The sequence below is a fragment of the Salarias fasciatus genome, chromosome 18 (genome assembly GCF_902148845.1).
Source record: "Salarias fasciatus chromosome 18, fSalaFa1.1, whole genome shotgun sequence".
Classification (NCBI taxonomy): Eukaryota; Metazoa; Chordata; class Actinopteri; order Blenniiformes; family Blenniidae; genus Salarias; species Salarias fasciatus.
In genome coordinates, this window is record NC_043762.1 from 19,386,980 (window position 1) to 19,410,994 (window position 24,015).

Genomic DNA, 24,015 nt, shown 5'->3' on the forward strand with positions numbered 1-24,015 from the left:
CTCAACATCCACTGGAAAACAGTGCAGCGCTGTCTTTGACTTTGAATCATGATCTTCCTCGCATCCTTTTGAACCAAAATTTTTAAGTTTCCCTAAATGCACCAAAACAGACAAAGCATCAGTGTTGCTTTGGCTAGACTTGCACTTAATGGTGCAAAATCATTTGCACTCTGTGCCAAGTATTGTGGATGAAACGAGAAAAAAGAAAAAAAAGTGCTTTGAATTAAAAACTGTAGGATGGCGTAAGCCTTGCTTGGTAAAGTCTGTGCCTTTCCTAAGTGTTTGTGGCTGTAAAACAAGCAAGAACAAGCCCTGCTGTTTCCTCACATACCACTGATGCCATCCATAGTTTCAATGCTTTTCCCCAAAACATTGTCCAGTCTCAGGCTGCTGTTTCACTGTCAGATCTTGATTATGCAATTCCTGGGGTTATCAAAGGATATAGAAGGAATTCAAGGAAGGAAAAAAATGAAGGAAGAAAGAAATGAGGAAAGGCTGGTTAATGTTTTACTTCCAGCAACCTTTTTCAAGCTATGTGTCATCTCTGTTTATTTTTTGCTCAAGATGAGCAGGAGAATTGTCAAAAAACAAGACAAAATCTGCCAATAACCACTGGATAATTGGACTGTATTAACCCAAACACGACTTTATTTTTATATAGACTTAACTCTTCCAGAAAACATTGAATTTTCTTTTTCTGCATTGCAGGGCAAAGTTTATACTTACTTATCATTTACCAAAAGGGTGTGAACAGGTTGTCACCCAAGCTGTTCTTCAGGCAACAGTAAATCAAATTATTTGGCAATGGCAACAAAGAAGGAAAGCATTGCCCATGTTAAAAGAAGCAAATAATAATAATGATTAAATTGTAACCTACAAAAGAAATGAAAAACATTGCAAATTGATTAATCTTGCTAGCTAGTTCTGTCTAAGTCAGGTGGTTAAAACTTGCAGAGTTGAGGAAAATGCATTATCTAAATACTAAATTGTTTGTTATTTACTATGCAAAACCATAGCGTTTGCATTCATTTGCCAGAGCTACTCAGTCTTCACAGACAAATTTTGAATGAATTCAAACAATTTGAGATATGTGTGATGGGGAATTAGGATTTAGTCAAGATGAGAATATCTAAATACATAGTCCTACACACACGCTGGATTAGAAGCAGAGTCCCTCCAGACAGTTACCAATGATAAAATGGTGTTTGTCTGTGATGTTATTAGACTTCAGAAGTTTTTTATGATTGCTACTGAGTGATCACAAAAAAATATTCAAAGTCATGTGGGTGAGTTTTTTTTATTGCTCTTTTTTCAAACAGTCATGCCACAAAGTGAAAGATGTGCAGTGGTGGAATCTATCTATGTAAAATGAGATTGTGGTTCAATATCACACAAACCTCTTTAATATCTAAATGAAATAATAAGCCTAAATTTGAAGAAAATTGATATTTCCAACAAAAACACTTTGGAATTAAAAAAAAAGTCATGAGAATTAGTTGAAAAAAATTGACACCATTGTTCCGTTTGTCCAGTCTTTAGTGGAGCTTTGGGTGCTTTATCGCCCCCTGCTGAGAGCACAGGAGGGAAGCGCAACGTCTGTATCGAAACATTTCACGTTTTTTTTGTTGTTTTTTTTTTTTTTGGTCTTTGGATTTGTAATTAGTGTTGCTGTTGTCCTCGTCTTCTTTAATGTGATTCTGAGTTTTCATTCTTTCCCTTGTCGAGGTGAGGCATTTTCCAGACTTCGCCACACTCAAGATGGCGCCGGCTTCGTCCCACCTTTTGAACGCGTACGTAACGCGTACCGTCTGTCGCGCGTAAAGTTGTGTTTGACAGGAACGGAACAGAGGCAGGCGACGGCAGTCAGCTTCCCCGGAGCCGAATGGAGTAATCACAAACTAAATATTATCTCTGACGGCGTCACTGTTATTGTTGAGGAGCACCGTTCAAACAACGACCATGGCAGACGACCAGTCCTCTCAGTCTTGGTCAATCGACAAGGATGACTATGAACTTAAGGAGGTGATAGGTAAGTAGCTTAGCATGCTAATGTTAGCATCGGTTAGCCTCCCCTGTCTGTCTTGACGGCGGCGTCGGCTGGGAAATGACTGCTAGCCGTGTTAGCATTTCATGTCTGCAGCTAACACAAGTCAAGTTACACTCACTACGCCACAGTAGCGTCAACAGCTCAGCAGTTTCCTTATGGCAAGGCCTAAATCGGTTATCTGTTCGTGGTAGTTGACAAACTAGAAAGAGTTTTAGCCTCCTAGCCATGCAGCGTGAAGCTAAACTGCTAGCTGAAGCAGCTAGCCTACAGGACGTTTTTTTTTTTAAATTGAAGTCTCAGAACAGCAATAACATCGCATGACCAAAGAACAGTAGAGGAAAAAACATATAACAAATGAAAAATATACACCAAAAATTAAAGCAAAAATAATACAACACTACAAGAGTATATAAAGTAGAATACACTGTCTCGCCATAGGAGAAATTTAGTTATGGAGGCTCGTAGAACACACAGGGGGGGTGAAAAAGTGATGAAATGTGCTAAATTAAGAATAAGTAATGGTGCCGATCTTAGCAAGAATAATAATAGAAATATAAAAGAAGAAAAGATTGAACTTGTATACAACATAAATCGTAAAATATAACAGGAGCTACAAAATATACAAATATGTACAAGTAGGTTTTATTGTAGCAGAATCTGTGGTTTATAAAGTGTCCATGATTGCTTTTGGGGATTATAAAGTGACCATGATTCCAGGGTATAATGTCCAGGATTATTGCACATATTCTATACAGTAGAGTTGTACAGTCTGACAGTAGTGGGGATGAAGGACCTGCTCTTTCCTGCACTGAGGGTGTCTCAGTCAGCCACTGAAGGAGCTGCTGAGCTCCTCTACCGTCAGAGGGTGGGAACTGTTGTCCATAATAGATGTAAGCTTGGCCAACATCCTCCTCTCCCCCACATCCTCCACAAAGTCCAATAGGCAGCCCAGGACAGAGCTGGCCCTCCTGTCCAGCTTGTTGAATCTCTTCCTGTCCCACTCTTGTCTGCCTGGGGCCCAGCAGATGGTGGGGTAGTGGACAGTAGAGGCTACCACGGAGTCATAAAAGGTCCTGAGCAGAGGTCTGCACACTCCGAAGGACCTCAGTCTCCTCAGAAGAGAGAGGTGACTCTTACCCTTCTTGTACAGAGCGTTGGTGTTTGGGAGCAGTCCAGTTTATTGTTGAGGTAAACACCCAGGCACTTGAAACTGTCCACTGTTTCAATGTCCTCCCCCTGGATTTTCACTGGTGGTGTGGTAGTGTCGTCCTCCTGATGTTATGTTATGTATCTCATATTATATATATATATATATATATTTATATTTAAAATAAAAACGTCGAACATAGTGCAAATATTAACTGTTTTAACAGTTTTCTTGTTTTCTTGTTTTGTGACTCAAAGAGGGTTGCAACATATTTTTATGATTTTAATAACAAAAAAGAGGTTTTGGTTCTAAAATTTACATTTATGAATATTAAATTTAGCAATAAATAAAATCAAATTAATGAAAAAAAGCATCAGTGTTCTTGTTATAATAAAAAAAAGATAAATGCTTAAAATTTGGGATAATATCATCTCCTTCCATTGCTTATATGTAAATTCACAGGACCAAAATAAATGCAGGATCGATTCTGGATACAAACCACAGAAAAAACAGTTGATATAAAAGTTCTGTTTAAACTTGTGTAAAAGCACCTTTGCTACATAAAACCTGTGGAGCAGCTTAAAAGAAGCCTCTTTGATTTTGTTGGTTAAAAGAAACTTTTGTGGTAAGCACCAGATTTTTTCCCCACTCATTATCATGGACCAAATTGACTCCAATATAAAGTTGCAGGGGGAGGAGACTGGATCTGCCTGAACAAGGATCTGATTTTTGCATTGGAACGTTTATAGGTGGAGAAACAAGTTTTAGCTAAGGGAAGTTGACTAAGGTCAGGGGGAGACACTAGTAAAGGTGAGGAGATAGGAACTGACTTAAACAGTATGCAAAGACCAGAAGGAACAGCATCTAACACAACAGAAAATTACTTTGGACTTACTGGAACCTTATACTTTGCAAGGAATTCTGAATAACTGTATAGTAACCCATGTTCATTAAAAAGCTGACTAACCAGTAAAACACCATGATTAAGCCATCTGTCATAACATAGAGACTTGTTCTTGTAAACAATATTACAGTTGTCCCAGATATAACACCTCTGTGGAGGGAAGTTGATTGTTCAGTACAGTATGAAAGTCTCCACCTAAAACAATGAAAGAGTTTGGTAATTTAGATAACCAGTGCAATAGTCGTTCTTCCAGTTTTTTAAAAAAAATATTGTTCTCGGAGTTGAAGCCATAAATATTAACTATGATGTAATTAACATGAGCTATTTTAGCCCAAGGATTATAAAATGGGCATTTTTATCACAGTCAGAAACAAGACCTTTCCATTAAAGCGTTTTTTTTTTTTTTTTAAATACAAACACCAGCTGAAAGCTCAGACCCATGAGACAGCCAAAGGCCACCTCCCCACTGTGACCTCCAAAAAGTTGACATCCTGTTCAGTTGAGTGTGATTCCTGCTCAAAACAAAAATCAGTATTAAACTGCTTTCAGTAGAGAAATAAAGCTTTACGTTTAGCATGGTTTCTTAATCCTCTTGTGTTTTAACGAGATAGTAGACAAAGACATAAAAAAGCAACAATAAATTTAAAAAAAAAGAAAGAAATAAAGAAGAAAATGTTGACCAGATGAAAAATGAGGACTCTAAAGCAGAAACTGTTTAAGGTCTCTATAAAAATGTGCTAACATATAACGGAACAGCAAACCTAATTAAAAAATGTGATCATAATGTTTAGATAATCTAGCAATCTGTAGGCCAATAGGAGTACAAAAGGGCTTTGCAAAAAGGAATTTCAAAAAGAAATAGCTACCCCCAGGGGGGAGTGAACAACTGTTAACCAGCTTCAAGTTAGAACCATCAGGATATTAAAAAACTATATAAAATATCAAAATAAACATAATTTTCAAATATAAGGCACTGTATTGTGCATTAACCCGCATGCCAAGAATAATTTGCTGCATTGCCCACCGCTAATAAAAACCAAACATAAAAAAGTTAATAATAAACAGTAACAGCCACCACCTCGGAATAGCTACAAAATGAGGTGGACCTTAACTATATCGCAGACTGAAGGCAGCTGAGTTTGCTCTCAGACAATGTCTCAAGGTGAGAAAACTTCTCTTCCATTCACAAAAGCTCGACCACCGACAAAATAAGCCCACTTTATTTTTTAAACTGCTTGCTCCACAATGGGCCATGGTCTCCTTCTCAAGCAAAGTTTGGCATACCTGAACGATCTCTTGGCATAAATCCTGCTTGTCCTTCTCCTCTAAACCGTGGAGGATCAGTTTCCAGCGTCGTGAATGAACTTCCAAGTGAGAAACGCTTTTCTTACTTTTATTAACATTCAGATTACAAGCATCCATCGGTGATTCAGAGCGGTCAGGAGAGATCCTTAACACTTTTAATTTCTGCACAAACAGCATCTGAAGACTCCTTGACACCAGCAGTCGGTTTGGAATTTTCAGTCACTGCTAACTTCGCATCAGCAGTTACTGTGGATTTATCACTGACCAGCTTCTGCAGGGCATCTGACCCGTGTTAACCAGATGAGAGACTGGGGATGAAAGCTGGTCGAGGATTGCAGTGGTGGTTGAGTCTGTCACTCATCTCATTTTAAAAGCGGGTGACTTGGATGGAGAAACAGGCAGCAGAGGAAAGTCTTCTTCCGTCCATGAAACTCTCACTGCCTCAGAGTAGTCCGGGTTGTTAGCAGCCTTGCGAGTAGAGTTAGCACTCATGCTAGTTTTTCTAGATGCAAAATGTCTCCTGGTTCACAATATGCCTTTGAAAAAAACAGATGGGTTTACGGAGCTCAGTAACACGCACTCAAGAGCCCCATCTTGGTCAGCCCCATTCTACAGGTTGTTGTTGGTGTGGGTGGTGCTCCTTTTGAGATGTGATACAGCTCACAGTGAGCCAGTCATACTTTTCTTTAGCCAAGCAATTTTTAGTTACTATTCCTGGCTTGGTTTGACATCTCTCTCATTGTTGCTCTTCATCATCTATAAGTGAATAATGTTAAAGAACAATGCAAATTTTGATTTTTATCCCTGAGAATGTCCTGAAGAATCCGATTTGCCGACACGTAAAGCTTGTCCTTAGTGTGATGACTTCTGTCTTTGTGTTGTCCTCAGGGAGTGGAGCCACTGCGGTCGTCCAGGCAGCTTATTGCAAGCCTAGAAAGGAGAAGGTGGCCATCAAACGCATCAACCTCGAGAAGTGTCAAACTAGCATGGACGAACTCCTGGTAAGAAACCATAACAAAATGAGGCTCGCTGCATACAGTCCTGATAACCGATGTGTGTTTTTATGGGAGTGGTGTGGATTGGTGGGGTCAGATCTGTCAAGGACAGATCAGATGCTTGATACTACGGTAAACCACTGAACTCTACAGCTGGAACAAATAAGCCAATCCCAGCTTACAGTGGGTGAAGGGCAAGGTGCACCTTGGACAGGTCGCCAATCCATCGCAGGGCAAGCCTTGATACAGTCAGCCACACATTCCCATTTGTGCCCATAGTTTATTAAGAAAGACTTATTCACACAGTGCTGATAAGTTTGGAGTGTGAGAGGAAAGCAGCACACATTAGGAGAACATGCAAACCTTACACATCACAAAAAAGTGATCAAAGAAGATTGTTCTCAAAGTTTCATTTATTTATTTGGATTGATTTAGAGTTTTGTGATTTATTCACAATAACATATTGAAATATTGACAAAGTCTTTACCTGATTGTATTCCACACATCGGCTATGCAGATTTTTTAAAAGTATTTTACTTTTACACGCATTAATTTACAACGGTTGTGCTCTTGTTCTTGCTTTTGAAATTCAGTCGAGCCACATTTGAAAATAAGCTGTCTCACTATGCACAGCAGAAAAGATGGCTCACATCAATTACCTCAATGAGATAATAGAACCACAGATATTCACTGCATTTAAAGAACCCATGAAAATATTTATCGTTTGAACATGAAAGAGATTCTTCAACCCAGCAGCATCTGTCATTTCCTCTTTAGCCTGGGCTCACTGATGTATTTTAAGTTACAGTCATCATTGTAACTTGTGCTAACACTTGTGCGTTAAGTCATGTCATTGCACTGTCATTCTTCATAAATTACTTGTTAAATATGCCAACACTGTGATTCCAAATCTGCCTTTTCTCAGACCAAAATATCTTTGCTTAGTGGCTCACTAGTGATGTATCCCAGGTTACTGCTTTGTCTGTAGTTGGAGGCAGTATGTGTGCCTGGTTTAGGATTTAGCTGCTTTAACAGGCAGTTCTTGTCTGAGAAAAGAGTAACAGCAGGGATTAGGTTGTTTCATTTAGCCCACACTTGGTTTAAGCTCTTATTAAATGAAGTTCAAATCAGAAGATCAAATCCTGTGACTGAGATTTACTTCCCCTCTCAAAGTGTAATATAAAGGTTTAGTTGGAGCTTGGCACGCTACACTTTGCGCTCACTGGGTGACCTTTTATCCCACATTTTTTCTTCTGTGCACAGAAAGAGATTCAGGCGATGAGCCAGTGCCACCATCCAAACATTGTGTCTTATTATACCTCCTTTGTGGTGAAGGATGAATTGTGGCTAGTGATGAAGCTCCTCAGTGGGGGTAAGTGCTGTAATACCGACTTCACTTGCTTTTATCTGTACCCTGACACTGATTTGAGTTTTTCAGTTATCCGTGTATCTCAGATAAGCTCAGGTTTGAACATAGAATGTAGTTGTGGTGACAGTATGACCCACCAGATAAGCTCAAGCCTCTGCCTCTCTCAGGCTCCGTGCTGGACATCATCAAACACATCATATCCCGCGGCGAGCATAAGACTGGCGTACTGGATGAAGCAAGCATCGCTACCATCCTGAAAGAGGTGCTGGAGGGACTAGAGTACCTTCACAAAAACGGGCAGATTCATCGGTGAGTAGAAAAGACGTTCCACCGCCCTGTGGGACCTCAAGCGCTGCTGCCTGAGCCTCCGTCAGGCCCGAGCCTCCATCTCTGTATGAGCGAGTGGTTTCCAGACCTCACGCTTTCAATATTTAATACAGTGAAAATGCATAATTGAGGAAGTTTGTTTCATGTAAATGTCCTCCCCAGGATCACCGAATGAAAAGAAAGGCCTCTCTGTATCCTCTGTGCCTTGTTGTGTGACAAGTGTTGTTGCTTCACATTGAAAGACTATTCATTTGCCCCCCCAGATTAAGACTTTATGTATTTGAGTGTATAATTTGTACCGTATTCCACATTGATTTTCTGACTTTATTAAAGAAAATGACTTTCAGTCGGAGTGGTCAGTGCCTCTGTAGAGAGAGACAGAGCAGCAGCTCACTGAGATCAGTTGCTGCGACTAACTCACTTATCCCTAATCAGGAACGATAGATGGAGCGAGGAAGGTTGGGGTCAGGTTAATCCACTCCAGTTCTTGGTGGTTCTTTGCACTCGGTGTACAGTGTGTAACCGCAAATCAAGTGGATTAAGATATAATAGATGAAAGTTCGCCTTTAAGCCGTTTTGTGTAGAATATTATGGAACGTTTGCTTGCAGAGTCACACCCGTGTTTGTGCAGCCGCTGACTTCTGTCGTTTTAATTGTGTGCCCCAGCTTAATCTTCTTCTCTTTATTTGCAGGGATCTAAAAGCTGGAAATATTCTTCTTGGGGAAGATGGCTCAGTGCAGATTGCTGGTACAGCACTTCTCGTCTCTCTTCCTTTCAGTATTTCCCACATTCTTAAAACAAAATGATCCCAACTCAACTCTGTTAAATATATATATAAAAAAAAGGTCCTCTAATGAGTTTCAATTCGTTTGCACACCAGACTTCGGTGTGAGTGCCTTTCTAGCTGCAGGTGGAGACATGACAAGGAACAAAGTCCGGAAAACATTTGTTGGGACGCCGTGCTGGATGGCCCCGGAGGTCATGGAGCAGGTGGGAGACTGCGGCTTGTTTCTGTTACACTTCAGCTGAGGCTGAACAGACGGCATGAGCATCCGACTCACAGGCGTCTGCTTTTATTTTGCAGGTTCGTGGCTATGACTTCAAAGCAGACATCTGGAGTTTCGGGATAACCGCGATCGAACTGGCCACGGGGGCTGCACCGTATCACAAATACCCACCCATGAAGGTAACGGTCGCATACGTAAATCTGTATTCAGCTCTCAGTTACCGGTAGGTGATTTCATGTTGATCGAGCTGATCCTGATCTCGCTCTGTCTTTAGGTGCTGATGCTGACTTTGCAGAACGACCCTCCCTGTCTGGAGACGGGCATCACCGATAAGGAAATGGTGAAGAAGTATGGAAAGTCCTTCAGGAAGATGCTCTCACTCTGCTTACAGAAAGACCCAGAAAAAAGGTTAGTTAAGTCTTCAAATTTTTTTTTTTTTTTTTTTTTTTATTTTTTTTTTTCAGAAAGAAATTCTTTAAATGTGTGTCCCTTTCATTTCTAGGCCTACGGCTGCTGAGCTGCTGAAGCACAAATTCTTCACGAAAGCCAAGGTGACCACACGTCTCTATTCTGGGAATGAGCTGAAGCTGTTGTTGCTCGACTTTAGGCGAAAGTATTTATGATGTCCAATAATGCACGCTTGTCTTTATGTTACAGAACAATGAGTACTTACAGGAGAGGCTCCTTCAGAAAGGTCCTTCGATAACGGATCGTTCCAAAAAGGTTTGGCCACCTATTACACACACTCTCCACGCAGCTGATTGAAGCTCTGTAGAAATGTGTGCCATGCCGGCGGCCTTGCCGTCTGGTGCAGGGTGTGTCCCAGCTTCCCATCGTTTAAAGCTGTGGAATTCCTGAAGAGGATCAAAGAGGTGCTGAATCGGCATTGAGCGGCGCCTCCTGTTTTACGCCTTGCATAGGTGCGTCGTGTGCCCGGTTCCAGCGGCCGCCTCCACAAGACGGAGGATGGCGGGTGGGAGTGGAGTGACGACGAGCTGGACGAGGAGAGCGAGGAGGGTAAAGCTGCAGTGGCGGCTCTGCGGGTGAGAGGTCGAGCGCGCCTGTGTCTCAGGAGAACAGATCCAGTTTGTTTGTCGTCGTTTTTGTAGCCATAAAGCGTCTCCTTGTATTAGCGCAGTTTAGATCCAGGCTACTTCCTTCTGGTGGTGCATAGGATGAGCTCTGTCCCTCGAGTGTGAAAGACCCGGGTTCAGGGAGTGTGGCGTCACAATATTTTTTGTTAGCTTTTTACAAATTGTGAATAATTGATTCTTTAAATCAACACAGAATGTGTTGATGGTAATAACAGAAGCCAATATTTTAATATATTGTGATCAGAACTCGTGGCTATGAGAAACATCACTGCTCAGATCACCTGCTGGAATGATTTCGCAGTGTATGTTCTCACTTGATTGATGTCTGGTTGTGGGATTTTTTACTGTCCTGTCTGTCTTAACTGTGATGTCAGTTAAGCCTGGTGCTCAATGTTCCAATTCCTTCAATCTTCAAATACTCCATCAGTCCATACATTGGGGGGATAAAAGGGCAATTGCATGTATTTAATCCTGACAATCTGTCATGTCCATTCTGCAGTCGCCCAGAGTCAAGGACGGGTCCCAGAATATGGAGGTGAGTCCATTTGTAGTGGACATGACCTGAATCCTGATTTATCGTAAAGCCTTAACGCTGATCTGCATGACTGTCTTAATGTGTTTCTTCGATTCGGTTTCGCCTATTTTCTTCTCGTTCCTATTTGTTTGTGTCAAACTGCATTGTTACTGATTTTACGTTCGCACCTCGGTGTCTCTTAGCTTTTCCCGCCAGCAGATGGCACTGCAGCCCATCTGCAGCCGCCGCCTGCAGTGCAGGAGAAACCAGCTAATGTGGCTTCAACAGCAGAAGACGTCCCGCCGCCGGCTCCCCCTCAGGCTGCGAGTCCTTCACATGTCCCTGCTGTTCAGGTGAAAAGCACTACAGGAAACGTGGCGACAGAGAAAATGTCCTTTTTCATTTCTTTTGCCAGACTTGGATGTTTTCACTGTTACAATCAATCACATTGAGTTTGATTTTTAGTCTTAAATTACTTGCTTAGATCGTTGTTTGTATTCATATTAATCAACTTGTTTTTTTTTTTCCCTTCACTGTTCTTCCAGGATCCAGCAGCCTCATCCGGTGTCCCCATCAGTCTCGTCCTGAGATTGAGAAATCTCAAGAAAGAGCTCAATGACATTCGATTTGAGTTCATGCCTGGCAGAGGTACAAGCACTCACACATAATGTCATGACAGAACTTAGACATTTAAACTCCAGCAGCATACAACTCCTGTTGGAATTCTTTCATGTAAACTCGGCTGCATTCCATAAGTGGCATCTGCCGCTGATACTCACAGGTCATTATGTTGGTCTGATCACAGCACTGCCTCTTCAGCAGTGTCGTCAGTAGAACAACAGCATGTTGAGCGTGGTGTTTCTTGGAGTATCAAAACAGTAAAACCAAAATAGAAACTCCAAGTGAATTATATTTAGCCCACACAAAATCATTTCCATCTTTATGGTAATTACATCTTTAATTAAACATCGGTACACACCCTGTAATGCTCCTTTATCCTGTTTCAGACCTATAAAACAAATTCATTCAGTTCTTTCTCAAAGAAAAGAAAACCCCCAAAATTCACCAAGCTGTTTATTTTCTGGACTATTCATTCATGTAGAATAAATAAGCAGCAGATTCTGTTCATTATTCAAAGAGTGCTCCACGTCAAGGACCCCAAATAGGCTTAAAGAGCCAGTTGAACCAGCAGCTAAACTGAACTCTGTATCAGGAGGTAATCTGTGGAACAACATCAGCGAAAACACGTGAAACAAAATACAGAGCGGACGCTGGAACTGAAATACAGCGGCTCATGCTCGGACAGTGAAGTCCCAGTTCACCACTGAATCCAACCGTTGGTGGTTTTTACTGCTGTTGAAGTGAGTTTCGATTTGTTTTCGCCTCAGACTCGGCTGATGGAGTCTCTCAAGAGCTGGTCTCAGCTGGTCTGGTTGATGGGAGAGACTTAGTTATTGGTGAGTACAGTGACTGCTGGATGGGATGTTGATCGTCAGCGATCGTTTCATGAAGAATTTTTGTGTTGATCTACTTTTAAATGATTGAATGTTCATGTCATTTCTTCTTCTTTTTTTTTGGAGTATGCACAGTCAATCAATCAATCAATCAATCAATTTATTTTTGTATAGCCCAGTATCACAACAACAGTTGCCTCAGAGGGCTTCAAGATGTTACATTTGTCGGTAAAAGTAAAAACAGTGAATAAGCATAATGGTAATATGTCAATATTTACAGTATGGAATTGTATTTCTAAAACGGTGAACCAACAGGACGAAGACTCCTGCTGTCTGTCGTTTTTCCATGTGACTCAATCCTCCCCGTTCTGTCCGTTTGCTGTCTAGTTGCTGCCAACTTGCAGAAGATTGTCGATGACCCCTCTAATAACAAAAACGTGACCTTTAAACTGGTAATCAAAGCAACTAAATCTTTTACTCTTTACGTCTTATGTCATGATTAAATCTTTTTCTAACATGTGTTTTCACACATTTGCAAATAGTGAGTTTTGTTGTTGTTTTTTAGGCGTCTGGTGTGGAGGAGTCGGAAATCCCTGATGATATTAAACTCATTGGATTCGCACAACTCACCATCAACTAAGTCAAGCAGAGCCAGGAAACAAAGGACAGATGAAAAATGGTGTTGCACAGCTGCATTGTAGTCAATTCCAAGAAACCACTACTGCCAAAAAGAGGAGGTGGAGGAAGAGGAGCGAGCATGAGGCTGGCAGGAGGGTGACGCTACTGCAGGATGCATGAGGACCACATTGGAGAGGTTCAGTTCATCACAAGAATCACACTTGAAAAGTTTACAGTGCGCTTATACAGTAAATGGGAGAAGAGATGCAATCAAGTATATCCATTCCTAATTTCTTTTTTTTTTTCTTTTCATTTCTTCCTCTCTCTTCATACACAAGCACAATACAAATCATCTCCTGCCAGTACTGGAAGTAATTGCCTTTTTTTTCTTTTTCTTTTAATTTTTTTTTTTAAGTATCGACTGTGCCACAAAGCTCTGAGGAGTGTCGTGCCACCTTAACATGGCACTTTATGCTACACTGAAACAGAAGTGTAAGTTCAGCCTTAGTTCATAGAGACTTGACCAGTGTGTTTGGTGGGAAAAATTGAGTCAGTCTGTGACCGCGAGGTGTATTTTATTTTACGCCTACCTACGACATCTAAGAAAATCCCTTAACAATAATACAAATACCTTATTAACGCATTGTAGCATAGTTTTCCTTTTTAAGAAAAAAAATGATTTTCTGTCTTATGAATGAGTTTGTACTTAAAGAAATGAAAATTGAATCAAGTCTCCTGTGCAAAACGGCCCAAAGCAGTGTGATGAATTCTGTCCCCCACAGCATCGGTGTGGTCATTTGTCATCTCTGACTTGAAATACGCGCATTTCATGTTCAATCGTTTTGTCCGATTATTCCATATACAGGTTCACGCTTTGACACACGGTGGTAAAGACAGCATTACTTACAGATTTCAACCTGCCTACTGTTCCTGTACTATGCAATAATTGTTTTCTTTCCACTAGTTGCTGATTTTCCTCCTCTTTTGTCTCCTAAAACCACTTTTTGTGCGCGTACCCTCCAAAAGGAGTTCATGAAGAGTCGCCCAGCCGAACGGGCAGCTCTGAAAGAACATGCAGCAAACATTACTGTGGTTGACACCAAGTGTGAAAACATTGACAGCAGACGGGTAATGATTCCTTTTCTTTTTTTTAACCAAAACTCCTCGGAGATAATTCAGCCTTGTAATTACTGAATCCTGAATGCTGGTGGTGATGCACAGACTGACTGCTGATGGATTTCTGTGAAGGTACACGCCCTAAAAATCCCCGTTTAAAAAAACAAAACAAAAAAAAAAACACTCTTCCAACATGAAATAAATCATTACTTATAAATAAATCACCATAATTAGTTGGTGAGATTGTGACTCTAATTTGACATTTTCCATGCAGATAGCTTTTTTTTCCCCTCCTCTTTCTGGGACTTTGTTCCAGTGGTTTTCGTTCTCGCGCAGCTACAGTGCAGATGAATTAAACTCTTTGAGGTAATGACCGCTGATCAGAACCGATCGAGAGAATTTGATATTTAATGAATGACAATTGAAGTGTTTTCTCCCTTTAAAAAAAATTAAACATTTACTTTTTTTGCGCAAATGTTAAGTTTTTAGTTGGTCTCACTCTCACTGCAGCAGCATGTTGTCATTGATCAGTCAAAAAAAAAAATAAAAAAAGGCATTTATTCCAAGTGGAATCATATTAAACTTTAATCAGGGCTTCTGAAACCTCAATAATGAAAAAAAAAAAAAAAAAACTATCTGCATGCTAGATTATCAGACTGCTCGTGTATATTGGGTAAAATAACCCTTTTCAGAAACCAGTCCTTTTCATTTTTCACCATGGAGCACGTCATTTTGGCCGACTGTCGTGTCATTGCTTCCAAAAACACTCGCCGAACCCAGGAATCACTGTCGTCACTCCCGGTGTAGCTGTATGGTTGTTTTGTACCACGTGCAAAAAGGGCTGTGGTAAAGCTCCCAAGTTCAGGTACCGATGTAAATGGTGTATGTAAAGATGTTGTAAATGTACATATATGATGGCGACTCCATGCACTGTCACGCAAACTCCATCATGAGGTTTGTATGTAACGATGTAGATGCATTGACTGTTTAAGTGTACATGTCAGATAATAGGAACATTTCAGTTGTAAATATTGACCGAGGTGAACCGATCGGAGCTCATTTCGTTCACAGCATTTCAGGTTTGTTTTGTAGTGTTTCTCCGCACTGTTGGCCTTCGGCAGATATTCAAGAATCATGTAGAATTTATGAGTTCAATTGGCACCTTATTGATATGTTAACATGCTTTTTTTTTTTTTGGAGGGGGGGGGGGGCACGGGGCTTGTTATCACTCTGCTTTCACGTCCAGATCCGCAGCGTTTCCTCACTGAAAGGAGTCCCAGACTGAACATGTTCTCACTGGGAGAGTGTCCTCTGTACACGTGTGGTAAAGCGATAAAATGAGTGATCATCAGTTTTTGTTTTTTTTTTTTAGTGGTCAAACTTGGAAGGACTTTCTTAATTTGTTCGAACAAAACAAAAAAAATCTCTTTGAGATCATTGAATTATTGATAATTTGATTGGCATGTTCATTTTCTCCATTTCTTTTCTTTTTCTTTTTTTTTTTACAGATAATTACATATATTTTTTAAAGAAATATGCTTAATCATTTACATGTCTGCATCCAAACATGCATAATTTGAAGAGGAATATCTGTGATGAGGTGTAAAAGTTTTCTTGACCGATTCTTTCCATTGTTGGAAATTTTCAACACATGCAAACTGATTTTTAGTAGATGAATAAAGTCACATGATGAAATCCAATGACTGAGGAGTGTCTTCCTTCAAGTCGGCATCAACTCCGATGAGTTGATGTCTTGCTGAATAAACATTACAGAGGTTGCATGTCAGTCATTTTCAACCGATTGTATTTTAACTGAAAAACGAGCACGGGTAGTGATTGTGGTGTCCCGGTGCTGCCAATAGCAGATATTGCAGTGGTCCCCGAACTACGGCCCGCCTCCACATTCGGCACGGTCGTGGTGCGCACGTTAACGCCAAACATGGCTTTCACAAGTTTTTGATAGAATAATCTGAAACCGATCATGTGTTTTCAAACACAACTGAAATGACAAAGGTCCGTTCACATGAACGTGAATCTTGACCTTCTGCTGTACTTTACCAGCTTCTTATCAGCTGAGTATCTTTCAAGGATTGCCTAATGGTGTCCTACAATCCTTCCGTGGTATTCCACACTTTATAGGTTTTTCACAGAAACTGCGGAAGGTACTGCAAATAGTCTTCATCCTTGATAAAAATCCAGTAATAATTTAACAAGATCTGGCTTTTCACTGGCGCTCAGGCTCCAACTTCCAGTTTGAATTATTATGCCGTTTGTTTAACATCTGAATGCTTGAATGAAGTGTTCTAATGAGCTTCCTCTTGTCAAGAACTATCATTTGTCTGTCCCGACCTGCAGGTGACTTTTTAAAAGTTCATCAGGGTCAAAGCGAGGTGGCTGTGGAGGAACGGTTTCTTATTGTTTCTTATTTTCTTCAGGTTATGTGACAATGATAAACCTGAAACCAGGTCAAGTGTGAGACCCTCCCACCATACAGGGGAAAGATTAAGCAGCATTTGAAAAGATTTCTGACATTATGTGGTCCTCTATTGCAATAATTCTGCATCACCACTTCAATATAGTATTGATTATGTAACCAGTTTATGTAACATAAATGATAAGGTGGACATTATAGCCTATAAACTTTGAAGTTCACAGCACAAAAAAAAGTGTTACATAATTTTTAAAGAGGTTGATAGACTGAGTTTTGAGGACATTTTGAAATAGTGAAGATGTTTCTTCTTGTGATTGTGAGATTGTTGTTTCTGTTGTCATTTATTACATTATTTGATGTTGCCACATGCTGCGGAAATTCAACTCTTGATTTTACTCCAAAGCACAGAGATTACATAGTAACAGTGAAAGAGAATGGTTGCTGAAGCCGTTCTTCCCACGAAATGGAAAGGGCTGTCTCATGCCTCCCGAAGCGTGTAGTCCAGGGTTTAAACATTAATACGTGGAGCGCTGCTTAAAGGTCGTCCTCTGGCAGCATCTCCCGAGGGACACAGAGCGCTGAACATGGCTGAATTTGGAGAAATTCTCCAGAATATTGGAGATTTTGGACGTTTCCAGAAGATCATCCTCTTTGCTCTCTGCTTTCCAAATGTCATCATGTCCTTCCTGTTTGCCAGTGTGTATTTCACTGAATCAGATCCAGACAGACACTGTAACACAGACTGGATCCTCGGGGTCAGTCCCAACCTGACTGCCGAGGAGCGGCTGAACCTCACTGTGCCCCGGGAGGAGGACGGGTCCTTCAGCAGGTGTCGGATGTTCGAACCGGTGGACTGGGACATCGAAGCTATCAGGAAGTACGGGCTGAACGAGACCGCCGGCTGCCGGAATGGATGGCAGTACAACAGCCTGCTCTATGAGTCCACCATCGTCACGGATGTAAGTGATAAATATCATCATTCCTGATGCCCAGGCACTAAAATAGGATTTTTCTAAAGGAAAAAAATACTAACAATTGTGTATTATTTTCCCCCCAATAGTTTGATTTAGTCTGTGACAAGGCCAACATGGTGCAAGTGGCACAAACAGTATTTATGGCCGGTGTCGTCGCTGGCTGCCTCTTATTCGGACCATTTGCTGAATCGTGAGTGACCAAAGCATCATCAGATTTGTTTCTTTGTTTCTGAATGAAAACCATCTCACACAGTGTTAGTTGCACTGAAGAAAACGGGATCCCTGACGTGTTGGCGGTATCCGTTCTAAACTTGAGAGGTCTTCTCTGTTCCAGGTTTGGTCGTAAACGAGCCACTCAGATCCCACTTTTCATCACAGTCATATTTGCATTGACAACTGCACTGTGTCCCAACTTCTACTTGTATTTGGCCTCCCAGTTCATGGTTGGGATCGGCTATGGAGGATTTCGACTCAACTGCATCATTCTGGGTACAGTACATTTCACTAGACTTGTGCCTTTCTTTTGTTAAACGTAATAGCAACACCTCGAGCTCTAGAATTGAAGTTAAAGTGGTGAATCTGTCCTAGCCAGGGAGCCCAGAGCCTGTGGTGATCTATAAGTCTGAGACGGGTCTCCTGTAGAAAACGTTTGCCAGGATTAAGCTGATTAAAGACCATGGTCCCTTTTTTAAGACTGCCCAAGCCACTGACATTCCAACTGAGAAAACGAATCGGCTTGCCCATGCCAGAAGTGTTGGGATTTAAATAATGAGAACAAATTAATGAATGAGTGAGAGAAAAAGCAAGAAAAAAATTAGAAAATTAGAACATTGGTCATTAATTAAGAATTCTAATGCAAATGTAACCGAAGTATTCCTCAAAAAATAGAAGTAATTAAATCTGAACGAACAATAAAGATCCAATGTTTTAGTTGCATTTAATGGAATGTAAAATACACTGAAATACAACAAGCTGACTTTCATGAAGATTGTTGTCTTCTTCTCTACATAGAATGTTTTAACTGCTTGTCTCTATTTAAGTTGAAATTAAATCAAAACATGGAAAAACACAAACTAATCTCCAGGGTGTGTGTGGTGATAAACCAATGAAATTTGAATCCCTGCATGTTCAGTCTTACAGATGATCATCGGTTTGCTCCAGTAATACCCAGAAATCAGTGTTCAGGTGACCGCAGTGACACGTTCCTCCGTTTCTGTAAAGATTCACTGACCCCTGCTGTCAGCTGTGTGCTACACACTGACTTTAAGCATAAATGCATGCAGGCAGACCTCTTTTAAGGCTTCTGATCTGTCTCATAAAACCAGGATAGATTATTTTGATCTGAGTGATGTGAGACAGCAAAGACTGTTATTACTGTGCTGGTGTCATAAATAACACTTCCATTTCCTATGTCTGCATTTGTTCTGCGTGTTGCATGTTTGTACTCTGAGAATACCTGATTGCTGACTTCATGCTTGCAGCCACTGAGTGGATCGGGGTGTCCAAGAGGTCGTGGGGGGCGTGTATCACGCAGCTGTGTGGCGCGTTGGGACAGAGCCTCCTGGCCGGGATGATTTACCTGGTCAGAAACTGGAGACTGTCTCAGCTCATCACAGCAGCTTTGCACGGGGTGGTCGCTCTCTACATATGGTGTGTGTTAACTCCTCGTTCTGGCCTTGTGTGAACTGACTGATATCGATGGAATTCCTAGAGTGTGTCTGTCTTGTGGACAGGTTCATTCCAGAGTCGGCCAGGTGGCTGCTGGATTCAGGAAGGACAGAAGAGGCAAAACAGTTGATTAAAAGAGTGGCAGCCATCAATAGACGCACTGTCCCAGAGTCTCTGCTGGAAAAGGTACTTTCACGTGAAAAATCAATGAAAAAAAACACATCTTATCGATAGATTATTGTTTTCAAACATGCTGGAAGCTTTAATGATCATCCTGTGTCAGCGGTTTTTCAGTAAACATGTTGCATTCTGAAGACTGGAATCAAATTTGCTGCCATAGATTACAGTAAATCTGACTCACCTTTGCAAGGCTGTTGGATTACATGAGCGTTGTGTCCACCCCTGTGCATTACAGATTGTTGTAAAGGAAAAAAAGGAAAAGAGAGGCATCATAATTCTTATGCAATCGTCTGTACTTAGGAAATATTTCTTTGCCGTAATATTGGGATGGTAAGTTCTATTTCACCACATCAATTCCACTGAGCCTGTGAATAATTAACTAAATCAAATTCTTTCGAAATATTTAACTTAGAGTTCATGTTTTAAATTTGACCTCAATGTCTAACGTTTTTTTTTTTTTTTAACTTTTCACAGGTTTTCATTGAATATTGCTTACTTCTGCCTTTCTTTTAATGTGGGAAAATTTGGCCTGAGCATCTTCTTGACGCAGGCTGTGTTTGGCTTGAGCGAATTGCCGGCACATGTTCTCTGCATTTGGCTGTTGGAAGTGTTGGGGAGAAAAGTCTCTCTCATATCGACTCTTCTGATTTCTGGACTGTTGTGCTTGTTACTCCTAGCCTTCCCTGAAGGTAAGGTAACAATTGCAAATATTGCTGTACTTCTATTCCATATACCCAGCTTAAGAGAACCCAATGCACGACTGGAGCGAGAAGTTAGGATGTGATTGGGATTTGATTGGAAATGATTAAGTTTAGCACGTGGCTCAAAAGGGCGGCACTCATTCATTTCATATTTACCAGGATGCAGTGGGAATGAGTCATGAAGTGCCATAAACCTGATCTTTATTGAAAGGGGATTGGCCAAGCAGTAGTGAAAGCGACACATGGCGTTCAGGATTATCATCAGTGAACTGCTCCCGTATGACACCTCACCTCTGTACAATGGAGCAAAGAAATAAAAGTCATTTTAATTTTTATTGTATCTAAAATGTAAAATAGGTGGCAGCTTTTTCTGCACACAAGGAAATCAGATATTTCTCTTTGGGAGGGTTGGAGGTGGAAGGGTCGTTGATAGCATTAAAAAAGTGTGTGAATTTGGAAAAGCAGTGCCTATGCCAGGTAAATCCCATTTGATCTTGGAAGATAATAGATGGGAATACATATTCTAGGTGTAAAGCTCATAGCTCTGAGAGTATTTTAAGGTTCACAATAAGCAGGTTTATAGGCCAACATGAGGAGCCGCTCAATTTTCTTCTTGACCTGTTTTTCACTCTGTTTAAGGCAATGCTGTGGCTGTTACAATACTAGCAACATTAGGACGCATCTTCAGTAACTGGGCAGGATCCGTGTGCGGCGTGTATGTTCAAGAACTCTTCCCAACGTCTTTTCGGTGAGACTCCTTCATTTTTGGCATCGGTGCTGATGGATGTGACTGTTCTCATTCGTCAGATTGGTTCAATCCTTCAAGTCAAAGTCAGCAAAAAGTATAAATGAACACCAGGATCCTGTGACGCAATGTCAATTCAACACTGATACACGGTGTTGCGTTGTCACGTTTCAGACAAACAGCGTCTGGTTTGGGCTCCATCGCGAGCCGAGTGGGCGGGCTGCTGTCTCCACTGCTCAACATGCTGGCCGTGTACCACTGGTCCATCCCCACCATCGTCTTCGGCTCCCTGTCACTCATCAGCGGAGGTTTCAGCTTCGTGCTGCCTGAGACCAGAAGGAAAGAGCTTCCTGACACGACCGACGAGGCCGAAGACAACAGGTAAGCAGCCACGAGCAAACTGGAGGTCCGGTCGCTTCGTATCAACTCCTGCATCCACATGTTGCTGGGTTGTGCAGCATAACAGCGTCTTCAAACACAGACGTTAATGTGAGCCACACACAGTAAATAATCCACTTTTGTAATAATGGAACATTTTAAGAACTCCATGATGACTTTTATTCATCACATATTTTCAAATTATCTCTCCATTGTCCTGATACAATAAACATGAATATAAGGGATTTAGAGAAATATACAAATAAAACAAATGGTAAGGGTTAAATAGCAAATTAAATCAGGTTAGTCCAGGAAGCACAGCTCGTGTAATCATTTTACATTTTGATTTTTTGCTTTGTTTGTATTGATATTTATCCCATACTATCTCTTAAGTAATAATACAAACTTCTCTGTGTTTCCCACAGATATAAGATGCCAATGAAGACCGAAAACATGTTCAAGGAGTTGGACATACGCCCAGGACAATCAACCAGGCTGTAGTCTGGACATTAGTTTATTCATTGCATCCTTTGATTGGATCAAAAGAACAACCTGTTTTGCTAATTTCAAAACATTAAATAAAATTATTTTACTTCTCTACAATGTGATTAAATCACTAAGATTTAATCACATTAAGATTGAGAAACAAAACATTAAAATAAAACGGAGACGCATGTAAACTTAACAGAAATGCCTAGGCCCAAAAGTGAAGCTTGTTATCGATCTCTTTTCCAAGCAAGGCCTGGCAGAGTGGCATCATGAAAACAGTGGATGAATGGAGAAGTCTTTCTCTGCAGAGTAGATTGCTCTGCAGACATGAAGTCATTATTACTATTCCAAAAAGCACATCATCATTAACTAACCTGTCTCACGACGGTGTAAACCCAGCTCACGCTCCCTATTAGTGGGAGAACAATCCAACGCTTGGTGAATTCTGCTTCACAATGAGAGCCGACATCAAAGGATCAAAAGCGATGAACGCTTGGCCGCCACAAGCCAGTTCTCCCTGTGGTAACTTTTCTGACACGTCCTGCTTATCTCTTACCAAAAAGTCAGAAGGCTCATCAGGCCCCGCTTTCACGACCAGAAGAGAGAGGGGGGGAGGGGTGATCAGAGAGCTGGATGGAGTGGAGAAGGAGGAAGTTGGGAAATCTGAGGAGGGAAAGATTCAAAAGTCTATAACATGAGATTTAAATTCATTAATGTTGATAACTTTCAGTGTGTTCAGGGTCATGAAGAGCTTCGCTTTGCAGGGAACCGTTTCTAAATATCATGGAGAGGTAAAGATGAACCTTCAGACCAGCGTCTACAACATGACTGAATGAGATAGTTTTATCTTCACTGGTGTTGAAGTGGCAGAAACAAGATCAAGCAGTCTTTGAGACAAAATTACAACATGTTGGAGATAAACAGTCACTGATACATTATTGAATGGGAACATTGATCGCAGTTACCTGTTTTCAGCCTCTTCAGCCGTCTCGGGAAACTCGGAATGTGTGTGTTTGTGTGTGTGACTTCTTACATCCATTTTCCTCAGTTCATGTTATTAGTGCAGTGCTTTCCAGTCCTGGTCCGCAGGTCTTCCTGTCCAGCAAGTTTTAGAGGTTTCCTTCTTCCAACACACCTGATTCAAATGATCTGCTCAAACATCAGGCTCTGCACAATGTGCTGGAAGAAGAAAACAGCTAAAACATGTTGGATGGGGGAACCTGAGGACCAGAACTGGAAAACACTGCATCAGAGTATTCTTCAGCTCATATAATCGCTCAACAAATAAGTGTCAAATGATTGCTTAAATATCCCTGCTAAAGAGAGGAAGTGTTGTGCAGTGTTAATCATCAAACCAGATGGCTTCAGTCATTCATCTTTATTATAGATTACTGGTGAATACAATCAAAACAGATGGATTTCAAATTAACATGCCTTTTCATTCTCTGGAACACAGACAGATGTCACTTTTAACAGCTTTGATCAATTTTTATTCCACTCAAAATCTCAGTTGATACATGCAGTATCTCCACAAATGTTACTTCTTCTTTTGGTCTCCTCACTTGAAACAACAACAAAAATCATGTCCAGTCATCGAGCTACACATAATTGTAATAAAATTGTAATCATGATAAATTCAGAGATACTAATGATGATAAACATCTGATTAAAATGTAGTGCAAGTAAAAGCAAATTTCCAGGTAAACTAAATCAAATGATAATTTTTAATTTGTTATATTCGTCCACAATGCACACTTTTTTTGTCACCTCTGTTATCCCAACAAGTCATCCATCCAGCTACTGTCTGTGGGAGTATTCTTGGTCGTGGCCTCTGTATTCACACTATCGCTCATAAAACTGTCCACAAACACATTTGTGTCATTTGGCTGAGACACTGGCAGCAACTGCGTTTCAGTCGTAAAGATGTCATCAGCAAAAAGGTTTATCTGAGCGGGGGCAGTGGCAGTACTGGCACTATCTGAACCGAGTAAATCATTCAGCAAGTCAGATGTGGCTGGGCCACTTTGTGGCTCTGAGAGCATAACCGGGCCGCTCGAGACATCGAGATCTCCAAAGATACTGTCAGAAAAAGCAGCTCCTCCTCCGTCGGACACGGTGACAGGAGGAGGCTGAGTGAACACATTATCGTTTGAGCTGAATATGTCAAAGTCAAGAACTTGCTCGTTCATCTGGCTTTTTGTACCGAATGGGTCTGAAAACTGATTTTCAGTTTGGTTTGTGGGAACTGATCCGGGAACAGCCCATTGATCTGTCACATCAAGAACTGTTTCATTCTCAGCTGACATCGACGGAGAGTCGAACAGGCTGAAACTTGGCTCGGCGGCAGCTGGAGGTGAAGCTGAGGGTTCAGGAAAGGGTGAGGATGTTGTGACGGGAGATGGACCAAAAAAATCTGAGGACTCATGTGGACTCTCATGATTGAGGTCAAAAACCACATCAGTGTTCAGACTTTCTGCCACCTCTGCTGCTCTGTCCAGCTTCTGTTCCGATTCATCTGTGTCGGTCAGACTGGACCAGGAGTCATCATTGA

General features: G+C 41.1%; 2 protein-coding genes across 2 annotated transcripts; both read left to right on the plus strand.

Annotated features, from left to right (window-relative positions):
- Positions 1 to 1,793: 1,793 nt before the first annotated feature.
- Positions 1,794 to 14,577, plus strand: LOC115404878 (serine/threonine-protein kinase OSR1-like). Its single transcript, XM_030114221.1, has 17 exons — positions 1,794 to 2,029; positions 6,292 to 6,404; positions 7,662 to 7,770; positions 7,935 to 8,076; positions 8,787 to 8,842; positions 8,976 to 9,085; positions 9,180 to 9,281; positions 9,377 to 9,510; positions 9,605 to 9,653; positions 9,760 to 9,825; positions 10,023 to 10,145; positions 10,696 to 10,731; positions 10,914 to 11,063; positions 11,256 to 11,358; positions 12,099 to 12,167; positions 12,552 to 12,616; positions 12,730 to 14,577. Exons 1-17 carry the CDS (start codon positions 1,960 to 1,962, stop codon positions 12,802 to 12,804), a joined length of 1,572 nt encoding a protein of 523 aa, XP_029970081.1. The 5' UTR covers positions 1,794 to 1,959; the 3' UTR covers positions 12,805 to 14,577.
- Positions 14,578 to 16,913: 2,336 nt separating this feature from the next.
- On the plus strand, positions 16,914 to 21,476 carry LOC115405501 (solute carrier family 22 member 13-like). Its single transcript, XM_030115096.1, has 10 exons — positions 16,914 to 17,288; positions 17,390 to 17,493; positions 17,638 to 17,792; positions 18,785 to 18,953; positions 19,037 to 19,157; positions 19,387 to 19,481; positions 19,626 to 19,840; positions 20,492 to 20,600; positions 20,772 to 20,978; positions 21,401 to 21,476. The coding sequence occupies exons 1-10, from the start codon at positions 16,914 to 16,916 to the stop codon at positions 21,474 to 21,476; spliced, it is 1,626 nt and encodes a 541-aa protein (XP_029970956.1).
- Positions 21,477 to 24,015: the final 2,539 nt, after the last annotated feature.